Genomic DNA, 19,374 nt, shown 5'->3' on the forward strand with positions numbered 1-19,374 from the left:
CCATAATTCCCATCAGAGTAATCTTGAACCTGAATCCCATAATTCCCATCCGAGTCATCTTGAACCTGAATCCCACAATCCCCATCAGAGTCACTCTGAGACTCCAGCTGAGTCACAGCAAGGACAAGGTTTCCCCCGAATGCACATGCCTAGTTTTTATGATCTTCCATTTTTCAGGCTATCTTCTCACCCTAGCAAGCATCACAGCCAGCCACTGTTACAAGAGGTAGGGTGTGTCTACACCAGGCATGGGCAAACTTCGGCCCTCCAGGTGTTTTGGACTTCAACTCCCACAATTCCCTCTAGCCTACCGAAGTTTGCCCATGCCTGGTCTACACTGTGGAATCAATGCAATTTGACACGACTGTAACTGTGGTGGCTCAATGGCACAGAGTCCTACAATTTGTAGTTTGGTGTGGTACCAGCACTCTTTGAGAGAGATCGAATAACGTTGAAAAACTGGGTTGCTGTGAGTTTTCCAGGTTATATGGCCATGTTCCAGAAGCATTCTCTCCTGACATTTTGCCCACATCTATGGCAGGCATCCTCAAACCTCGCAACCTCTTCAACAAGACCTTGTAAAACTTCAACTCCCATGCTTTCATGGCATTGGGCTGTGGCAGTTCAAGTAGTGTCACAATGCAATAATTTTACAGCATGGATGTAAGACAGAGTAAGACAGAGAGCCACACTCCTGGAATTTTCTTTCTGTCTCCATGTAGCCAACATCGCCAAGGCTGAGGTCACAATGCAATGGGACTGGGTGAGTGCAGGATGACTGCAGGTCCCTTGGAAGGGAAGACCAACAGGAGATCCTATTGATCGTAGAGACTTCCCTGGTAAAAGCCTCCCCCACGATTCCTTGGGCAAAACTATCCCTTGTGATCCTCCCAGCAAAATCTACTCCACAGAATTGCCACGTTTTCCCATTTCTCAAGTGGAAGGGGGTGCACAGGGAGAGAAAGGGCTATCAATTACACTCCCCTTTTCACTTTTCTTTTTCTCCTCAGGAAGTCATGTTTCTAAAATAGCCATGTTAGGCCCTTCTACTCTGCCATATAATCCAGATTATCAAAGCAGATAATCCATATTATCTACTTTGGATTATATGTCTACATTGTCATATAATCCAGTTCAAATCAGATAATCTGGATGTTATATAGCAGTGTAGAAGAGACTTGAGAGTTGATCTCTGCCTTGTTGTTCTCTCATGTCTCCTCTTCCTTGTTCTGATATTCTGTCTGCCAAGAGACTAAACACAGGGAGTCGAACTGTAAACTGGGTCTACACTGCCATATAATCCTGTTTCTGAATCCAGATTATCTGTGTTGAACTGGAGTATATTGAGTCTACTCTACACTGCCACATTATCCAATTCAATGGATTGGATTAAGGCTTTTGCACAAGTCTGATGGATGATTGGCATATATATTCGGTGTTGCACTGTGTTAAATCTTTTCTATATTGTATTTTACGATGTTATTTAACTATTTTAACTGTTTTATTCTTATTTTATTGTATTATGATGTACTGGTAGTGATCCTACCAGTTGTGTAAGCCGCCCTGAGTCCTCTCGGGGAAAAGGGCTGGGTAGAAATACTGGAAATAAATTAATAAATCAGATAATCTGAATTCAGAAATTAGATTATATGGCAGTGTAGAAAAGCCCTTAGTCTAACTTTCATACAGCTACACCCTCTGTGTCTCCAACTATTTGTTATGGTAGCTAAATTGAATTTCCATGTTGAGAGACAATGCATTACAATACTAAATAATAGGGACAAACTTAGGCTCCATTTACACTGCCCTATAAAATCTAGATTATCTGCTTTGAACAGGAATATATGACCGTGCATATTAATATAATCCAGTTCAAAGCAGATAATCTGGATTTCATATGACAATGTAGATGGATCCCTAAAGAGTACAGTTATAGCTTTCAATTACTATGCTTTTCAGCTTCTCAGACCCCTTCTATTGTTTACAAGGGATATTTATTGAATAGTCTTATTAATGTTACTGGATAGATTCCATTATGATGTCTACTTTCTTTCAGCATAGTTTGTAAAAGCATGAATGCATACCGGAGACAAGTAGATGAAAGCCACCCTTTGCTACCTGGATACACAGGTAATTACGGATAGTCCTGGCCATAGTGTTGAACTAATTTATCAGCATATAACTGCTGTTATGTACTTTCAAGTCAGTTAGACTATCTATAGTTGCATCTTTATTTTGCCGAGCAACTACCCTGTTTCCCCAAAAATAAGACATACCCATAAAATAAGCTGTAGCAGGATTTCTAAGCATTTGCGCAATATAAGCCATGTCCCGAAAATAAGACATAGCGATAGGCATGGCTCTGCAGTGTACCAGCTGGAATGGTAAAGCAGATGGGCAGCCTATCTCATCTGCCCCATCGTGACAGCTGTTACCTTGGAAGTGACTGGAGAGGTGTAGGAACTCCATCAACAAGAGATAAAATCACTGACAATGTTGTTGCCAATGCACTCCGAGCAGGTTACATGGATAAAAGCTGCTCATTTAATGAGAGCTCTATTGCTCGACATCAAAGATTAGGGCCAATGGTTCTAAAGGAAATGGAGTTGCAAGAAATTCAGGATGGAATTCTGGGTTTGGAGAGTTATGACGATGTTCCAGAAGAAGGCGACTTAACTATATTTGAAGAGATGTAAATAATTGTACCATCTAAATCTAATCTAATCTGAATCTAATCTAATCTAAATTCTAAATTCTATTCTAAATCCATAATAAAAGTGAAAACCTGTATGCGTGTATGTGGCACGGGTGTCCGCTCACACCGACAGCCTCCGGCCTCCACAAACAGGCTACAGTTCTCACTCCGGAGAAACCAGCAGGTCACTCTTTTGCACTGACATTGCAGTTACAGCGAGCACCATGAACATGTAGCCCAAACCCTGCCAATGTCCTCCCCAAGCACTACGGTCCACCACCGAAGGAATGTTTTCATTTGGGGACCATTTCATCCTACATTTTGCTTTTTCTTCCACCACAGCCAGGCGCCCCAGGGTTCTCCATTGCTGGGAAATTTGCATGACCCCGCCTACTGCCCTTGCACCACAGGCAGGCATCCCAGGGTTCTCCATTTCTGTTGAGTTTCCATGACCCCGCCTACTGCCCTTTCCTTTCAAATCTGTCTGCATAACAAACAGAGCACAACTGAGCTGCAACTACATTTGCAGGAGGAGTTTGGGGGATTGATGCCACATGGTAGAAGTTGTAGTTCACCCTGCACCAAGTCAGACCACTGTGACTCCTACTGGGGAATGTAGAGAAGTTGTAGTTCACCTACACCCAGAACACTATGAACCCAAACAATGATGGGTCTGAACCAAACTTGCCATGCATACCTGATATGCCCAGATTTCAATACTGGGGGGTTTGGAGGGGAATTGGCCTGGACATTTGGAAGTCGTAGGTACTGGGATTTATAGTTCACCTGCAATCAATAACCACTCTGAACCCCACTGATGGTGGACCAGGACCAAACTTGCCACACAGAGGCCCCATAACCAATAGAACATATTGGACAAGTTTGGGGAAAAGGGAGTTATAGTTCACCTGCATCCAGAGAAATAGTGACCCCCACCAACAATGCACCAGGACCACACTTCGCACAGAGAATCCTCATGACCAACTGAACATACTGCAGGTGTTTTTGGAAATGGGCCTTTATTTTGGGAGTTGTAGTTCACCTGCATCCAAAGACTACTGAACCCAGCCAATGACGGATCTGGACCAAACTTGGCACACAGACTGAACATTGTCTGCTGTGGATACTGACAGATGTTTTTGGGCAATTGTCCTGGGACTCTAGGAATTGTAGTCATTCACCCCCATCCAGAGAGTACTGCACCCAGGCGATGACCAGTCAACGACAGATCTGGACCACACTTGCTACATAGGCCCCAAAATGGCCTACTTTTCATACTGGTAGGGTTTGGGGAGGATTAAGCCACGATTCTGGGAATTGTAGTTCACCCACTCCAAACAGAATATATAACATTGAAAGACAAATAATACCATTCTCAAATGACCCGGGTACCGCCGGATCCCCAAGCTAGTACTTAATAAAAATAAGACATCCCCTGAATATAAACCATAGTGTGTCTTCTTGAGGAAAATAAATATAAGGCAGTGTCTTATTTTCGGGGAAACACGCTATCTCCTTTTATCGTTGTTTTTTTTCTTTCTAGGCTACATTCCTCTTAGATTTTACCGAATTGGAACCAGATATGGGGATGATTCTGTCTGGTGTGTGAACACATTTCGTGATGCAACACAGCGAAGGAATGACCAAATGAACGAACTGAGATGTACAGCAGCTACAGTGCCACAGCTACCACCCATTTGCTCCAATGAAGATACATTAAATGTACTCGATGACTATAATTACAAACATCATCCCAATGTGCTGGGTATGGTATGCATCACTTCTAATGAATTTGGGGCTTAGCAAAATAGACTTCACTTTTGTTGAGCCAGACAGCATTGTTCTAATTGTTGCTTTGACTGCTGCTTTGTTGCAGTATTCATGTTGCCATGTTGTTGTGGAGGTAAGTCACATCAGAGATTGCTGGGTGTCTGATAATTGCTTATTCATTTCCAAAAAGCTCATTTGTGACCTCATCACAAAGGACACTTTTTGACAGTATATGCTGGCTTTTCTCACCCCAGGAGGGACTCAAACATAACATAACATAATAACGGCAAAATACCTAACATACATATAAAACCAAATCATAAAATCTAAACAAGAAACATATAACTATGCATTAAAATCAACAAAATCATTAAACGTAAAAACATAAAACATAAAAAAGTGCCTTTTGGGATATATCAGGGCCACACATTGTCTACCGGCGCAATTAATTATTAACTTTATTATTATTAACTTTATTTGTGAGTGATTTTATTGGACGGCATAGGAGAATGAATTATTATTTGCCTGAGCCCTTCTTATACAAAAATCAAACAAAACAAACTAGCTGCTCTTTATTTTCAGAAGAAAATGTGGAGACTTTAAGGCTGCTTTGATTTTCTTTTCAAGTAAAACATTGACCTTTGTTCCTGTGATGTTGTGTGGAAATGTCACATTCCAGGACAAACCCCTGTTTTTCATTTACTGTAGGAAGAATAAATGGTAGCAGCCTGTGTGTGGCCTGAATGCCACATGTGAAAGTGGAGGAGATAGCACATCTGTTTTGATGAATTGTAGTGGTTAAAGAAGTAATGGCAGTTCCTACTTTGGAAAAATGCTAGGAACTTTTTCCCCAAGATCTTTTGTTTTTAAAAAGACACAGGTTGCAGAACACCTCTGAGGCCCCTTCTACACTTCCATAAAAAATCTGGATTATCTGATTTGATAAACTAGATTATATGGCAATGCCATACAAAGGTCTCTTATAGCTTTTCTGTTGCAAACAGGGAGCAATAGAAATGTACTGAATGAAAAGAAAAGAAGCTATGCAGTTTCAAAGTTAACTTTCCAAAAGGGAGGTTACTGATGCACAAGTAGGGCCTGAAACAAAATATTATAGTGTAGTGGTTCTCAACCTGTGTGTCTCCAGATGTTTTGGCCTTCAACTTTCAGAAAGTCTAACAGCTGCTAAACTGGCTGGGATTTCTGGGAGTTGTAGGCCAAAACACCTGGGGACCCACAGGTTGAGAACCATTATTCTAGTGCAAAGTGATCCCGTCCAAAGTGATCCTGTTCATTCCATATTCTTTTCAGGATAACCTTGAATGCATCTATACCATAGAGTTAATGCAGTTTGACACCATAAACTGCCATATCTCAATGCTGTAGAATCCTGTGACTTTTAGTTTTACAAGATCTTGTGCCTACTTTGCCAAATAATGTTCTGGTGTGTCAACCAGCTCTGCCTTTTGGGACTGGTTTGCCAATGCATGCCAGATCCCCTGCCTTCCAAAGAGTTTCAAATGCCCATCTCTCTGTCCCAACAGATGAGGCTGCTCCTGTTGGTAAGAAGTCTCAGATCAACCCCAGGCATTGGCTGTCTTTCCCGGGCGACAGGGGGTCTGGGCCAGCCACAGTGGGACAGTCATCTATGGCTTTTGAGCTCCAGTTTACAGACACAGACTGAACAAAATTGAATATGTGGTTAAAGAGAGTGGAAGAGGACAACAAGGACCTAGAGGTCTCAGCATGTCAGTATGCCAGGCATGCATTAAAGGGGTAGAAAGTGCTAAGAAGTTCACGGAAGGAGAGATGCATTGTAGCATCATAAGAATATGTTTCATTTTGTTAAGCTAGGAATTGTATGTCCCTAGAGAGGCCTCCTCCAGGGTTGGGGGCCTTTTGACAATAGCTAATGTGGACCTTCTGCCGCCACCGCTACCTCGACAGCACCCCCACATGGTCTGCACCACTGGTGACCGACTAATTTGCCTCCACGTTGGACCGCCTCTGGGTTAAGCCCACCCGAGAGCCTCTTCCGTGGACGGGCAGGTATCCCAGATAGTCACCCAATCCTGATCCTGCATCAGTAATGGGAGTGCCCTTGCCCTGCCATGCTTCTCAAAAACAGGAACAGAAAAGAGCCATTTTGAAATCATCCCCTCGCCCCTTCCTCTTAGCTCAGATGGGGAGGGTTGAGGAAAAGAGAGAAAAAAGGGGAAGTTTTAACAGTGTCACAAAGAAAAAAATCAAAGTTCAACTTTGGCTAACTATGTGCTTCCCTTTCTCGCTCTCTCTGTCCTTGAAAAAAAGGCATATGCTGTGCAGTGAGGGATGAGCTATATTCATCTGTTGATTTCTCTTGTAAAATAATGCTTTCTCTTGAACACTTTCCCTTGGAACTCTTCTCTTTCTCTGGGTGCATCCAGACATCTCCTGAAAAGCGTGGGCTCCTACATTTTCACGTGGAGTGTCCAAACGACGCCTCATGTAAAAATGAATTCATTCGGGACAAAGCAGGAAAAACCTGTTTTGTCCCAAGGTAATTTGTCAGCCAGAAAGACCAGGGTCTTTCAGAAGACCCGTGTCTTTCAACCTGTGGGCACTGTGTAGATGGGACTGGGGATCATGCCGCATGACTTCCGGCGTCCATCTACACATCTGCCTTGGGATTCTTAGGCACCTGGAGCGCAAGAAATCTGTGATAGCCTTTACTCTCTCCCAAAAAACCCCAGAAAAGCCTTTAAAACAGAAAATAACTTACCTGGGCGCCATTCCCCCTTATCCAGAGTGGCATTTCTATGCACTAGGAGAAAGGGGAGGGGGAGTAGGAGTGATTTTCTATGCGGCAGGATCTCTCAGGACAAGGGGGAATGGCGGCCGGGTAAGTTATATTCTTTTTAACGGTTTTTCTGGGGTTTTTTGTTTTGTTCCGGTACCCTGCCTGAAACCTCACAGGGCATGTGGACAGCCCCCCCCCCCCAAAAAGCACACGCTTTCTGGGGCATGTGTGGACCTTAACCAGTGCACAATTGCATTAAACAAACCCAATTGCTCCTGGGATAAAGGGCTGTGTGGAACTGCCCTCTCTCTTTTCAATATTCAACATAGCTGAATATATAATTACACAGTCTAACATATGTGTTGTTATTATCATGCTTCAAACCTTCCTGGCAAATGAAAGGCAGAATGTATTTTATTTCCAGTCACTTTATGCCTCTGGGATAAGGTCTGACATATGAGAATGAATCTGTCATTGCTTTCTTCTGTATTCAACTACTTCTGGGTGCATTTCACATATTGGGTAGTTTCAATCCTGAGCCTTCCATATGTCACTGAGGAGGAAAAATATTACTATTTTCTAACAGCTATAAGAGCCCTAATAAAATTTGTGCACAGGGCTAGTCACAAATTATTTTAGGGAAAGCTGAATATGGTTCAACTTTCCTTCCTGAGTTAGATCCATTGCTAATTCAATGGATGTAATTAATCATTTCTCCCACACCAAGTTGCTCAGTCACCTGCCAGGTAATATCTCTTTTTTATCTTTCAGGACCTGTAGAAACAAAAAGGGATCTGATGGAGCCACCCATACCAGGATGGACTGGCTTTGTGCCCAGGTCAAGGGTCACAGAGTTCGGTCATGGAGTGCGTTATCATACCATGGCAGAAAATTGCTACCAAGATTTTAAGAATTCTTTGGATAGAGTTTCGCATGATTATACTATTCAGGAACCCATGTATGTTGATCCTGAGCTCTTATAATTCCTCCTCCTCCTCCTCCTTCTCCTCCTTTATTTATTTTATTTATATCCTGCTTTTCTCCAGAATGGGATCCAAAATGGTATATAGCAGAGTATGCTGACTTGAAGATGATATGCTGAAACAGAGGGTCCTTCCACACAGCCATATAACCCAGAATATCAAGACAGATAATTAACAATATCTGCTTTGAACTGGATTATCTGAGTCCACACTGCCTTATAATCTAGTTCAATGTGGATTTTATACAGCTGTGTAGAAGGGGCCTAAGGTACTGAATGATCCCTATCATTAATAGTAACAGTCAAACCGAAAACAATATCAACTTTGATTTGATTCTAAGGGCTGACCCCTATCATGAAGTAGAGCTAGACTTCCACACAAGGGTTATAAATACTTAGTTATGTAATTTGTTATTGCTCTATCTGTCTATCTATCTATCTATCTATCTATCTATCTATCTATCTATCTATCTATCTATCTATCTATATAATAAAAATCCTAAGAAATGCCAAAATAACTAACATAACACAACACTGGAAAATGTAATATTTGCCATCTTGCTTCAGAGGTGTCTTGAACCAACTAAAGAAACAGAGGCTGGATCTACACTGCCATATAATTTTAGAATACATATAGTTTTAGAATACAGATTAACTGGCTTGAACTGGATTATATGAGTCTACATTGCCCTATAATCCACTTCAATGCAGTTAATCTGCATTCAGAAACTGGATTATATGGCAGTGTAGATGTGGCGTGAGAGACAGCATGGCAGAGTGGTTTGACTACTAGACAATACTTTCTACACCAGGGTTGGAATCGCTACTCAGTCATGGATACCCAAGGCCCATAGATTGGCAAGGTCGTGGATTACCTTGCCAATCCACACTTTCCCAGCCCCAGAGAAATGCAAAGGCAACCCCTGTATGCACAAATTAATGCCATGTAAACCCTGTGAGAGTTTTGCCATAAATCAGAAATGAAATGAAGACAAACAACAAGGAAACTCAACAAAAGTTGCTCAATATTTATTAAGTACTATCGCATTCACGTTTCAAGCTGCTTCTAATTTTGTCCCTGTAAAATGTGTGGTCTATGAATTTGTGACCTTTTTTTACTTTGTTGATATTAGATATCTCAACTTGATTGTTAATCCTTTCAATTTCCCTTTTTTCCTCATAGAATGTTATCTTTTCATATATGTTAAAATATGTTAGGTTGTTTGTGTAGCCTGTTCTTCTATGGAGTTCTTAAGATCCTTTGATCATGTTGTGTGAGAGGCCTTTGACTTGGAAGGAGGGGAGATGAAACATAGAAAGCCTACATTAAAAATTCCAAATGTTGATTTAGATCAGGAGTCAGGAATGTGTGGACCCCAGATGTTGCTGAAGTGAAGCACTAGCCAGTCTAACCAGTGGAGTGGGAGAGTGCAAGTTTTCATCCAGCAATATCTTATAGGGTGGCATCCATCCATATTTTAAGTGGAAGCTAGAGACAATTAATGCTTTGTAGTATATTTCCCAAAGTGCCCAAGTGTTTTAAACTCTAGTTTGCTGTTTTGGTAGTTGTTGTCAGATGTCCTAGAATGAGAGCTCCATGAATCTGCTGGTGGGGAGTGATATCTATAGTGGGCAGATCGGTGAGAATAAGAGTGGCAGCCAGAGCCGTCCCTAGGTGATTTTGAATAGTAGGCAAACAGAATTTTTGTGCCCACCCCAATTTCTGCTCCCCCCCAAACCAATTCACATAAATAAAAAAAACCCACTTGCCTTCCTTCCTGCAGACTTCAGTGGAGAAGGAGGAGGAGGCAGAGGCAGCGGCAGTGGTGGCGACGGCAGCAGCCTCCTGGAGAGAACACACGCCACTGGCACTTCCTTCTGGCACGCCAGCATGCAGGGCGGGCCCATGCTGGCGTGGGCCCACCCTGCGTGCCGGCATGCACACTCTCCACCACTTCAATCGGCGGAAGGAAGTGCCAATTGAAGCGGGTTGAGTCTGGAGAGTGTGCACGCACACAGGACCATTGGCCATTTTGGGCGATGGTGCTGTGCACGTTGGCGCGGGGCTTAGATCGCTCACGCAGACGTGTGGCTGGTGTGTCCATGCAAGCGATCAAAGCCACACGCCAACGGTGCGGCATGGTGGCACCTCACACTGGTGACACTATAATTACTCAGGGGCGCTGTCGAGGCATCGACAGCGCCCCCCTTTGACGTGCGCCCCAAGCGGCAGCTTTAGCCACTTCAACATTGGACCGGCCCTGGTGGCAGCACGTAAGTGTGAGTGTCCACATGATCTGGACTCCAAGCCTGACCGCTCCTATATTGCACAGTCAGGGTATGAGATACCTGGTCCTGAGGGGAGCAGTGCTCGCAGCCTGAGGTCTGATGAAGCCGGCAATGCTAAAGGCAAAGAGGCCAGGGCCACACTTTCAGCAGCCGGTGGCTTAAGAGGCACAACCAGCATGAACTGGGACAATGCTTCTGATACCACTGAGACAGGTGATGCTTCCTGAGCCTTTTCACCAGCTTGGGCTGAAGAAGAGGGCTGCATTGAGCGAAAAGGACCCGAGGGCATTCTGACATCATGTTGCCTTCCTTTCTTTGATTTTTTTTTGTGTGCTGGGGGAGCCAGGGCCTGCTCGGACAACAAGGCCTTAAGGTGAGACTCCCTATTACGCTGTGCTTGGGGAGTGAAGACCTGACAGATCTGACAGGACTGCGGGATATGGCCTTCACCTAGGCACAATAAACACATAATGTGGCCGTCATAATTGTTTTCCCCCGCAGGCTGCACATTTCTTTAAAAAGGAAGTGGATGACATCTTAACAGTAAGAACTAGCCTTAGTGTGGTTCAGTAATCATCATCACATAGGTCCGAGTCAGGACTGGTGGGAGACCGAGGTAGAGTAGTCAAAACCAGTCCAAGTCAAGCTGAGAGGATAGCAGAAGAAGCAAAATGATAGTCAGAAACAGTCCAAGTCAAGCCGTTAGAAAAAGAATGCTATTTCTAAGGCTATTAGAAAGAGATACAAGAGAGGTTCCAAGCTGCTGCTATTACCAACAGAAAAAAGGAACTGAGGATCTGTCTTTGCCCACAGACATTTTTACAGTATGGGGAGAATGGGTGAGGCTACCACCGAAATGTTTCAAGTTAGAGATCTAGAAGGTTCTGAACTGCATCACACATGCACGGATAACCCATATGTGCAAATTTCACAGATCACCATTTGACAAAAAAGAGTTACAGGTAAGCAACTAGTTCTTTAAAAAAAATAGGGCAAGACTTTCCCATGTAATGGAGGATATATCTTAACCAAATCCTATGTAAAGCATCATATAGTCAACTATGTTGGAAAATATGAAATACTAAGACATGAATCATGTCTTTTTCTTTCCCTTTTAGTAAAGAAATAATAATAACCAAACACAAAGAATCCCATCCACACCAGCGATTCTATAGACCAGAAGGAATGCTACCCAAGTATACGGGACATATTCCACGTAAGTGTACAGGATTTTATTATTTGAATAATAAACTGTTTACCGAAGTCTCTGCTGGTACAATGTATGTGGTTCTCTTTTGAGGGTAAAAAAATGAATTAAAATAGGTACAGGCAGTTGCTTCTCAATTTTTCCTAAATTCTTTTCCTTCATGGCATCCCTGCCATTGCCTTGAACTTTAGCAGCATTGATCCAATTGCTCTAAGGCTGCTCCAACTTCTAAGAGATATACTCTCCAACGGTCTGCATTGCCACACTAGTGTCAGAGGTCATTCTCTTTTGCAGATTAGCAGCTTAAAAAAGGAGCTTTAAAATTCTTCCCCAGAGCAATAATAAATTCCAGATTTCCATAAGATCAACTAGCATTAGTTAAAGTGGAATAATATGCTATAACTGCCATGTGAATGAGCCTTATATGTACAAGAATGGGCACATTAAAATTATTTGCCTTCTGAGGCAGGCCTTTGTTTAAAAATAAATTAGATTGGTGATCACATAGTAAATTACATATTTCAAGAATCAGCTTGAGTTAAACTCTGGGATACATATTTGACAAAATATCTAAGTGCGTGAGTATTCCTATGAGTGTAAGCCTGATAATAGAAATGGCATTAATTGAGCATGCATGTCAAAGATAATCTCTCAGTGTCACACTTCCCTTTTCTTTCTGCTGATTTTAAGTGTTGTGCCATTGTTGCATTTTAATGATTTTCTCCGCCAAGGGCATTGTTCAGCTGTAGGGCAACGTGAAAATAGTTTAAGTGTATAAATATAAATACATGACATTGAGATGAAACAGTTAATGCCAAAATGCTAGGAAGACAGGCAGGATGATTGCGCCTGACCGTGCTTTGAATGTACTCAAGTCCTTGGGTGTCTGAGAAACCCCAATATAAAACTAATCTCTTTATTGCGATTATTGGGGGCATTGGCATCATTTCAAAAATTCATTGCAAGTCATTCAAATTTCTAGCACGAGGAATCTTTCTTTTTCTCAGTAAATTGCTTGGTGGGGAGGAAGAGTGGGCAATGGATGAGCCAAAAAGGAGATAATGTGTCCATTTATAGCTTTTTCCTCCAGTGGCTTCAGCATGTGGCCTTCTACACCAAAATACTTTCCTAGATCGCATACCTGTTCAGTTCTTGTACAGCCTGCAGTCATGAAAGGATTTCAACATACATATTAATAAGGATATGCCATGGATGGGAATCATGAAGCCTTCCAGATGTTGTTGGACTGCAATTCATAAGCAGCCATATCCAAGAGTGAGAGATGATGAGAGTTGCAAGTCATTCTCAAAGGGAAGAATGGGAATTTCAAATTTGCAAGAAATGAGTGGTAGTAATTCTTCCAACATGGAGGTTCCCATTTTCCAAACTGTTCAGCAGCTTAGGTTTTCAAAGAATTATAATTGATATGGAGAACTTTGAACCCAATGAAAATTTCAGTCTATAACTCCCATCAGGGGGAAGGTAGTTCAACACACCTGAAGGGCCAAAGGTTTCAAATCCCTGACCTACAGATTTGAGGCATAATACTAATTACACACATCAAGTTGTTACATCAACACTACAACATTATTGCTGTTTGATCCCACTTCAAATTGTAGCCCTTTGGAAAGGGCTTTACATGTAGATAGTTTGGAAACAGGAATCTTGTGAACAGAACATGGACATATGCTATACTCTTCCCTATGTATTATAAATTTTATTTTATTTTCTGTTTTGATTTAATTTTTTCCCTGATTTGCCTTGTGTTTACTATTTATATTGTTTTACTTGCTGTAAGACAGGATATAAATATAGCATTATGTTGTTGTTGTTGTTGTTGTTGTTGTTGTTGTTGTTGTTGTTGTTGTTATTTCCATAGTTCTCTGTCCAAAAATCAATTAGCAGACTCTATATTCTGTTAATTCAGCACTCCTCCTTAGATTTAGATGTTAATGTTGAAATTATACCCCTCCCTAAAATCAGACATTCTGAATTGGAACAAATTTTTCCAAACTGTAGCTATTACAACCTCTAACCAAGATGTTTCAGAGCTAGAAGACCATGGCTTCTACCACGAGATGATGGCTCAGAATTGCTACCATATAGCATCTGATTCTTACCCCATACAGTAACTTTTCAGTTTTAATTTCTTTCCCTCCCCACCTCACCCAGTTGGATCCCAGAAGACAGGAGTTTCAGCCTTCATAGGTGATTGCACTTGACATTTGGCTTCCAATATTAAAACAAATGCTTGTGTCTTGTAGATGAACGTTCTGGCATTGGAAAAACCTTTGGGAATGTGTGCAGAAGCTGTTCTGTTTGTAATCACTCTGATGTGAGTTATGGGGCTTATCTTAAGAAGAAACGCAAGGCTGAAACAGTGCAAGAGCCTATAGAAGAAGATGAGAAAGCTGCAATTGCTTGTTGTTTGGAAAATGACAGTAGACAATAAAAACACACAGTAATATTGAATATGAGCACATTTACAAGCCTTCCATATTTGTTCATCTTCATATGTTCAGTTGTAAGTATTTCGACCATACTGCCTTTCTTGCTATTTTTGCTTGTAAAGTTAGGTGCCATGAAGTACGTGATACTTTATAAGCTTTATAAGCTGTGAAGTCATCTAGACCAGAGCTTTTGAAACTTTTTCACTTGGGACCCCTTTTGGTCTAAGAAATGTTTATGTGACTCCAGATATATAGGTATATAAAATAGGTATAAAAATCAAACATTTACTGATAAGAAATCAGCATTTACAAGGCTTGTTAAACAGGCTGAAGCAACTTTAGCAGAATCCACTGTAAACACTGTACAAGAGATTTGTGTCAATGTCTAAAACAGCAAGTAGGTGATGTACAGAAAACTACTTTTGGGGGTAAAAATGCCAAGTTATTCATGACCCCAACATTGAGCTAGGGGTCCCCATTCAGAACTCCAAATTTAAGAGGCAGTGGTCTAGGCTATTTGATGTGAAATAATATTATAATGATGTTCTCAGAGAAGGGATCAGGTTCTAAACTACCTTTTCTGGACTGCAACTCCCAAAATTCCTCAGCAACACATTCAGAAACCAGTAGCCATGGTGACTTGGGTATTCTGTCAGTTTTCATCAAAAACAGTAATATTTTCTAAACTTTGAAAATTAATATTCAGCACTTTTTGTATTAAAGCAGTGGTTCCCAATCAGTGATCCACAAGAACTAAAATATGATCTGTGGCCTCACCCTTACTACTATGCATAACAACACAGCCCAACCAAAAATACTTTGTTCTTGGTGTCTTCATTGTTAGATCTGTTCCCAGGGTTATTTGGGGTGCCAATTCAGAAAAATACATTGGGTAGACCACAAGAGCTCTAGATTATTAAATATGGTTTTCTGTGGGCAAGCAGATGGTGAATACTGGATGGCATATGTTCTGTATCAGAAACTAGAGCTGATGTGGTCTGTCCAATGCAATTTTCTGAATAGTACCCCAAATAACAAAAGTGAATCTAAAGTTGACCAAATACTGATTCATAACCCTTTTGGTACTAATGTTGGAGATTGGTCCCTGGTCAAAGTAGTCCCTGGTCAAAAAAAGGTTGGGAACCACTGTATTAAAGGATTAACAGTTGAGGATTAATTTCCAAGAGGACTTAGCCAAATCATTGGAGTAAAAACTGTAGGTATGCAAATAGAGACACTAATGTACAAACATATAATACCAAACTTTCCATTAGCATCTCTGTTAGTAGGTACAGTGGGTTCATGGTAATAATAATAATAATAATAATAATAATAATAATAATAATAATAATTTTATTTTTATACCTCACTCCATCTCCCCAAAGGGACTCGGGGTGGCTTACATGGGGCCAAGCCCAGGTCACAAACGATATAAAACATAACATAAAACAATCAATCAACAATAAAACAAGTCATGGGTCAACATACAATAAATATACTATGATAAAATCCTGGGTCGGCTCCAAAAAAGAACTGAGCCAAAAAAGTGCAAATAGTGTCAGATTCAATCAGGGTGAGGTAGATCCCAGAACTATGGTATCCTCTGGGGTTTGGGTCCATTGGATACAGAATCTGTGGATATGGGGGACCAACACAAACATGCTAATTTAGTCCACACATTAGTAATTAATGTGCATGTTTTTCCTGTCTTTAATTTTGTCCACATCCAAAATAAACATTTTCAATCAATTTCATTATCCATTGAGGATATGTATGTAGGTGCGACACAGGTGTTTTGGGTTGACAAAGGGGTGGTTTGGGTGGGTTTTTGTTAAAAAAGAAAACAAATGCACAATTCAGTGAGAATCTTTTGCATCTGTCTGTATGATACCTTGCACATTTTAAATTGATTTTTTCCCTACAAAATCAATTAACCTTTAGACTTTTCCCCCTCAGCCTATAATTTGTGAAGTCTGCCATCAGGAGAGGGAGGAAGATTAGGTGGCATCTGCTATGTTGGAAACTATAATTATTAACATTATTTGCATGATTAATTCACTCTTCCAATTTCTCCTTAGTGAGGGAGTACTATTTCAGTGGTGCCTCGGTAATAAAAATGTATAAACCATTTGCTTTAAAACTTTCATGCACAGAAAGTGTGGGAGGGGGTAGGAGACAATTCAAAATGTGCAAAAGTAGCAACAGGATAATCCTTCCTAGCCTGCAGTTCTTCGTGTAAGAAGCCTGGAATTGCAAATCTCACATTAAAAACCTAAAGTACTTTGAAAATTGTCAAGATGGAAGGCCAATGTAAACAAAAATGCCTTCCTTCCTTATATACCGGCTTCCCATGTAAAGCAAAAGTAGGAACCACAGATTCTGAGACTACGGACCTCATCACATAGAGTGCATTTCCCATCATAGGACACTTCATCTCCATTTCAAGCACAAAGAGGTACAGAGCCCATGACATTTGTCTACTTCTGGCTGCCATCTGTTGCTTTTTGTCCTTGAAATAGAGAAGAAGCGTGCTGAAAGGAGGCAGCTCTGAACAAGGACGAGTAATGGTGTTTTGAGCCCCCGGCATGCGCCAGAACTCTTGTTAACACCAAAAAATGCATGTGATGGGATCTGACAGATTTGCCCGTGTTGAATCGTTTCAGTGATGTGGAGGAATAGCCATTCCTCACCACTTTGCTTCCACTGCATTGTCGCCTTAATAGCAATCTAGGCTTGAAATTATGCTCTTGCTATCTTTTTAACTTAACACTGGTGTAATGAAGGAAGGGAAGGCATGGGAAAGACTTATCAAGCCAAAGGGTTTTAAATTTACACTGGTCTAATGAAGGGAAGGACTGCATGGGAAAGACTTATCATGCCAAAGGGGGTTTTAAATTCCCCTGCACCCCCCAAAATGTTTTTATCAATGTTTAATGTATTTAATTTTAATTGATTGAATTGTAATATTTTTATATTGTGTTTTATTGTAAGCCGCCCTGAGTCCCCTACGGGTGAGAAGGGCGGGAAATAAGTATTGTAATAAATAAAATTGTAATAAAATGGGATGAGGTCCATAAAAATCTTGGCTTTCTATATTAAAGTTTTCCCAGAGGATTCTCAGTGTGATGGTTTGAATGAGGGGGGAAATGGGGGGCGGGTGCTGAAGAGAGAAACATGTGTGATGGGAAGACAAAACTTGAATGGGGATTGAAAGGTACTATTTCCTTTGCAAGACAGAGGGTCCCTCACGTTTCTCAAGGTCGATGTGATGAGGTCATAGGTGGTTCATGTGTTTTTCCCTCTCCCTGTTCCTCCACTTCATTTTCATTGATACCTTTATTTGATTCCGGATTTGATTCTTTACACCTCTTCCCCACCCTCCCTTTGTTTGAAATGTTTCTCTTAGTTAAAGTCAAAGTCATCCTCACCATATCTCCAAATATGATAGTTTATACTATCTAATTCAAGTGTCCTAGGAATCTTTGAGTCTTCATTGGGAATGGAGCCCCACACTAGCCCTGCCTCCAATTGGGGTGGAAGCATCCTTGGACTCTTCCCCTCAAACACAGGAGCCTTCCCATGTTGTGCTGGCTACAATGGAGCCAACATGCTTCTATTTGAGTGACACTCCCCCTGTGTAAGTCATCCCTTGCACTTGCCATTTCGCCACACTTGCTGGCAAAACAACATTTGGGGGGGCTCTCCGTGTGATAAGGTCATGTTTTCAGTTCCAGTGTGCCCAAAGTACTTCAGTGTGGTCTGGGAAACAGACTCTGGGTGGTGGTGGCGGCAATGGGAGGACATCTACCCCTTCACCAGTTGACCAGCCTTGATCTTTGTGATACAACTGATCTTTCCAGGAAATGTAGGAAAGACATAAATTTCCTGTTTATTGTCCCACTATAAATTTCCTGAAATTCTAGTCCTTAAGTCTATTAAAATATTTTTGTGTTAATTTACTTGCCCTGACAATTGTAGTGTTCACAAGCTGGAAGCCCAGGTTACCAGAAGTTGACTGGTGATTAACTGATAAATATACGAAAGAACCTGTATCAGATGAGGTCTTCAGATCCCTACATAATATGCCTGGAATCTTAATCTCTGTGCAACTATATACTGTTGGATTATGGTTGTATGTGTATGAAATATAAATCAAGTGTTTTTCTGCTGTTAGGTAAGAATGTGTGTTTCAGTAATGAAACAATTAACAGCAGGCTAGTTTCGACTGACAGCCTGCTATGACCTATCAGGCATGATTTCCGGCCTTGGAGACCGGGAACTTCCTTCGGACTGAGGAATGTGCTTTCTTATCTCTGTGAGTTGAGCCGGTGCTTGCCGTGCAAAGAGGCTGTAGGAGAAATGCCAGCTCAGAGCGATGGCTTTTGCTATGCTTCGTAAATATGTATTATAGATATTGAAATAAATGTTTGGGCTTCAGACTACGGATGTGTTTGAGTCTGACATTGAACAGAGGAATTGGTGTGGCAGACGATTGCAACCAATTCATCAGGGTGCTGGAGAAGATGATCGATGGAGTTTGAAGAAACCCACCGAGCACGCACCCTGACACCCACGCTGACATATACAACTCACGGAGAAAACACTTAGGGCGCTTCCAGACAGTGGCAAAATCCATGTTTTAAATCTAAGACAGAAATGCTGGGGCCTGACAGCAGGTCCACACAGAGATCAGCCTCACAGTCTTCCTCTGTAGCCGATTAAAATGGAGGGCAGACGGGGGACATCCGGATGAAGTTATTTTTTTTAAAAAAACTTTCCTTTGTTATGCACTGGAGCATATATGTGCACATGTGAATATCGTAATATATGTACAGATTTGCATGTGTACATATATGTACATATATCGTAATATATGTACAGATTTGCATGTGTACATATATGCTCCAGCGCATAACGAAGGGATGATTTTAAAATTTCATCAGATCTCTTTCTTCCCCCGCCCCCAAATTCTTAATTCAACCTCTGTTTAAGATTATAAAGTATAAAATAAAGAGTTTCAGAGAGTTCTAATTGCTCTCCATTTGTACTTCCCTTGAACCACCTCTGTGTTCAATTGACAGCTGATCTGCTGTTTCGGGTTTTTTAAAGGCACACATGCGCTGGAGTAGTTTACTCAGTCGTGAGCAAAGGAAAGCACATATTTTGCATGACCTCAGGGATATACAGTCATGCAAAGGTGTG

At 41.3% G+C, this 19,374-nt stretch overlaps 1 protein-coding gene across 2 annotated transcripts; it reads left to right on the top strand.

Annotated features, from left to right (window-relative positions):
- The first annotated feature begins 616 nt into the window (after positions 1-616).
- On the top strand, positions 617-14,199 carry spmip5 (sperm microtubule inner protein 5). 2 transcript variants are annotated; one of them, XM_062975669.1, is made up of 6 exons: positions 617-763; positions 2,057-2,130; positions 4,239-4,460; positions 8,016-8,202; positions 11,634-11,731; positions 13,987-14,199. In XM_062975669.1, the coding sequence occupies exons 2-6, from the start codon at positions 2,073-2,075 to the stop codon at positions 14,172-14,174; spliced, it is 753 nt and encodes a 250-aa protein (XP_062831739.1). In that variant the 5' UTR covers positions 617-763; positions 2,057-2,072; the 3' UTR covers positions 14,175-14,199. The 2 variants fall into 2 exon arrangements, with proteins under 2 accessions (XP_062831739.1, XP_016850617.2); XM_016995128.2 differs by having other exon boundaries at positions 665-839.
- Positions 14,200-19,374: the final 5,175 nt, after the last annotated feature.

Source organism: Anolis carolinensis, chromosome 3, assembly GCF_035594765.1.
Source record: "Anolis carolinensis isolate JA03-04 chromosome 3, rAnoCar3.1.pri, whole genome shotgun sequence".
In the NCBI taxonomy this organism is placed as follows: Eukaryota; Metazoa; Chordata; class Lepidosauria; order Squamata; family Dactyloidae; genus Anolis; species Anolis carolinensis.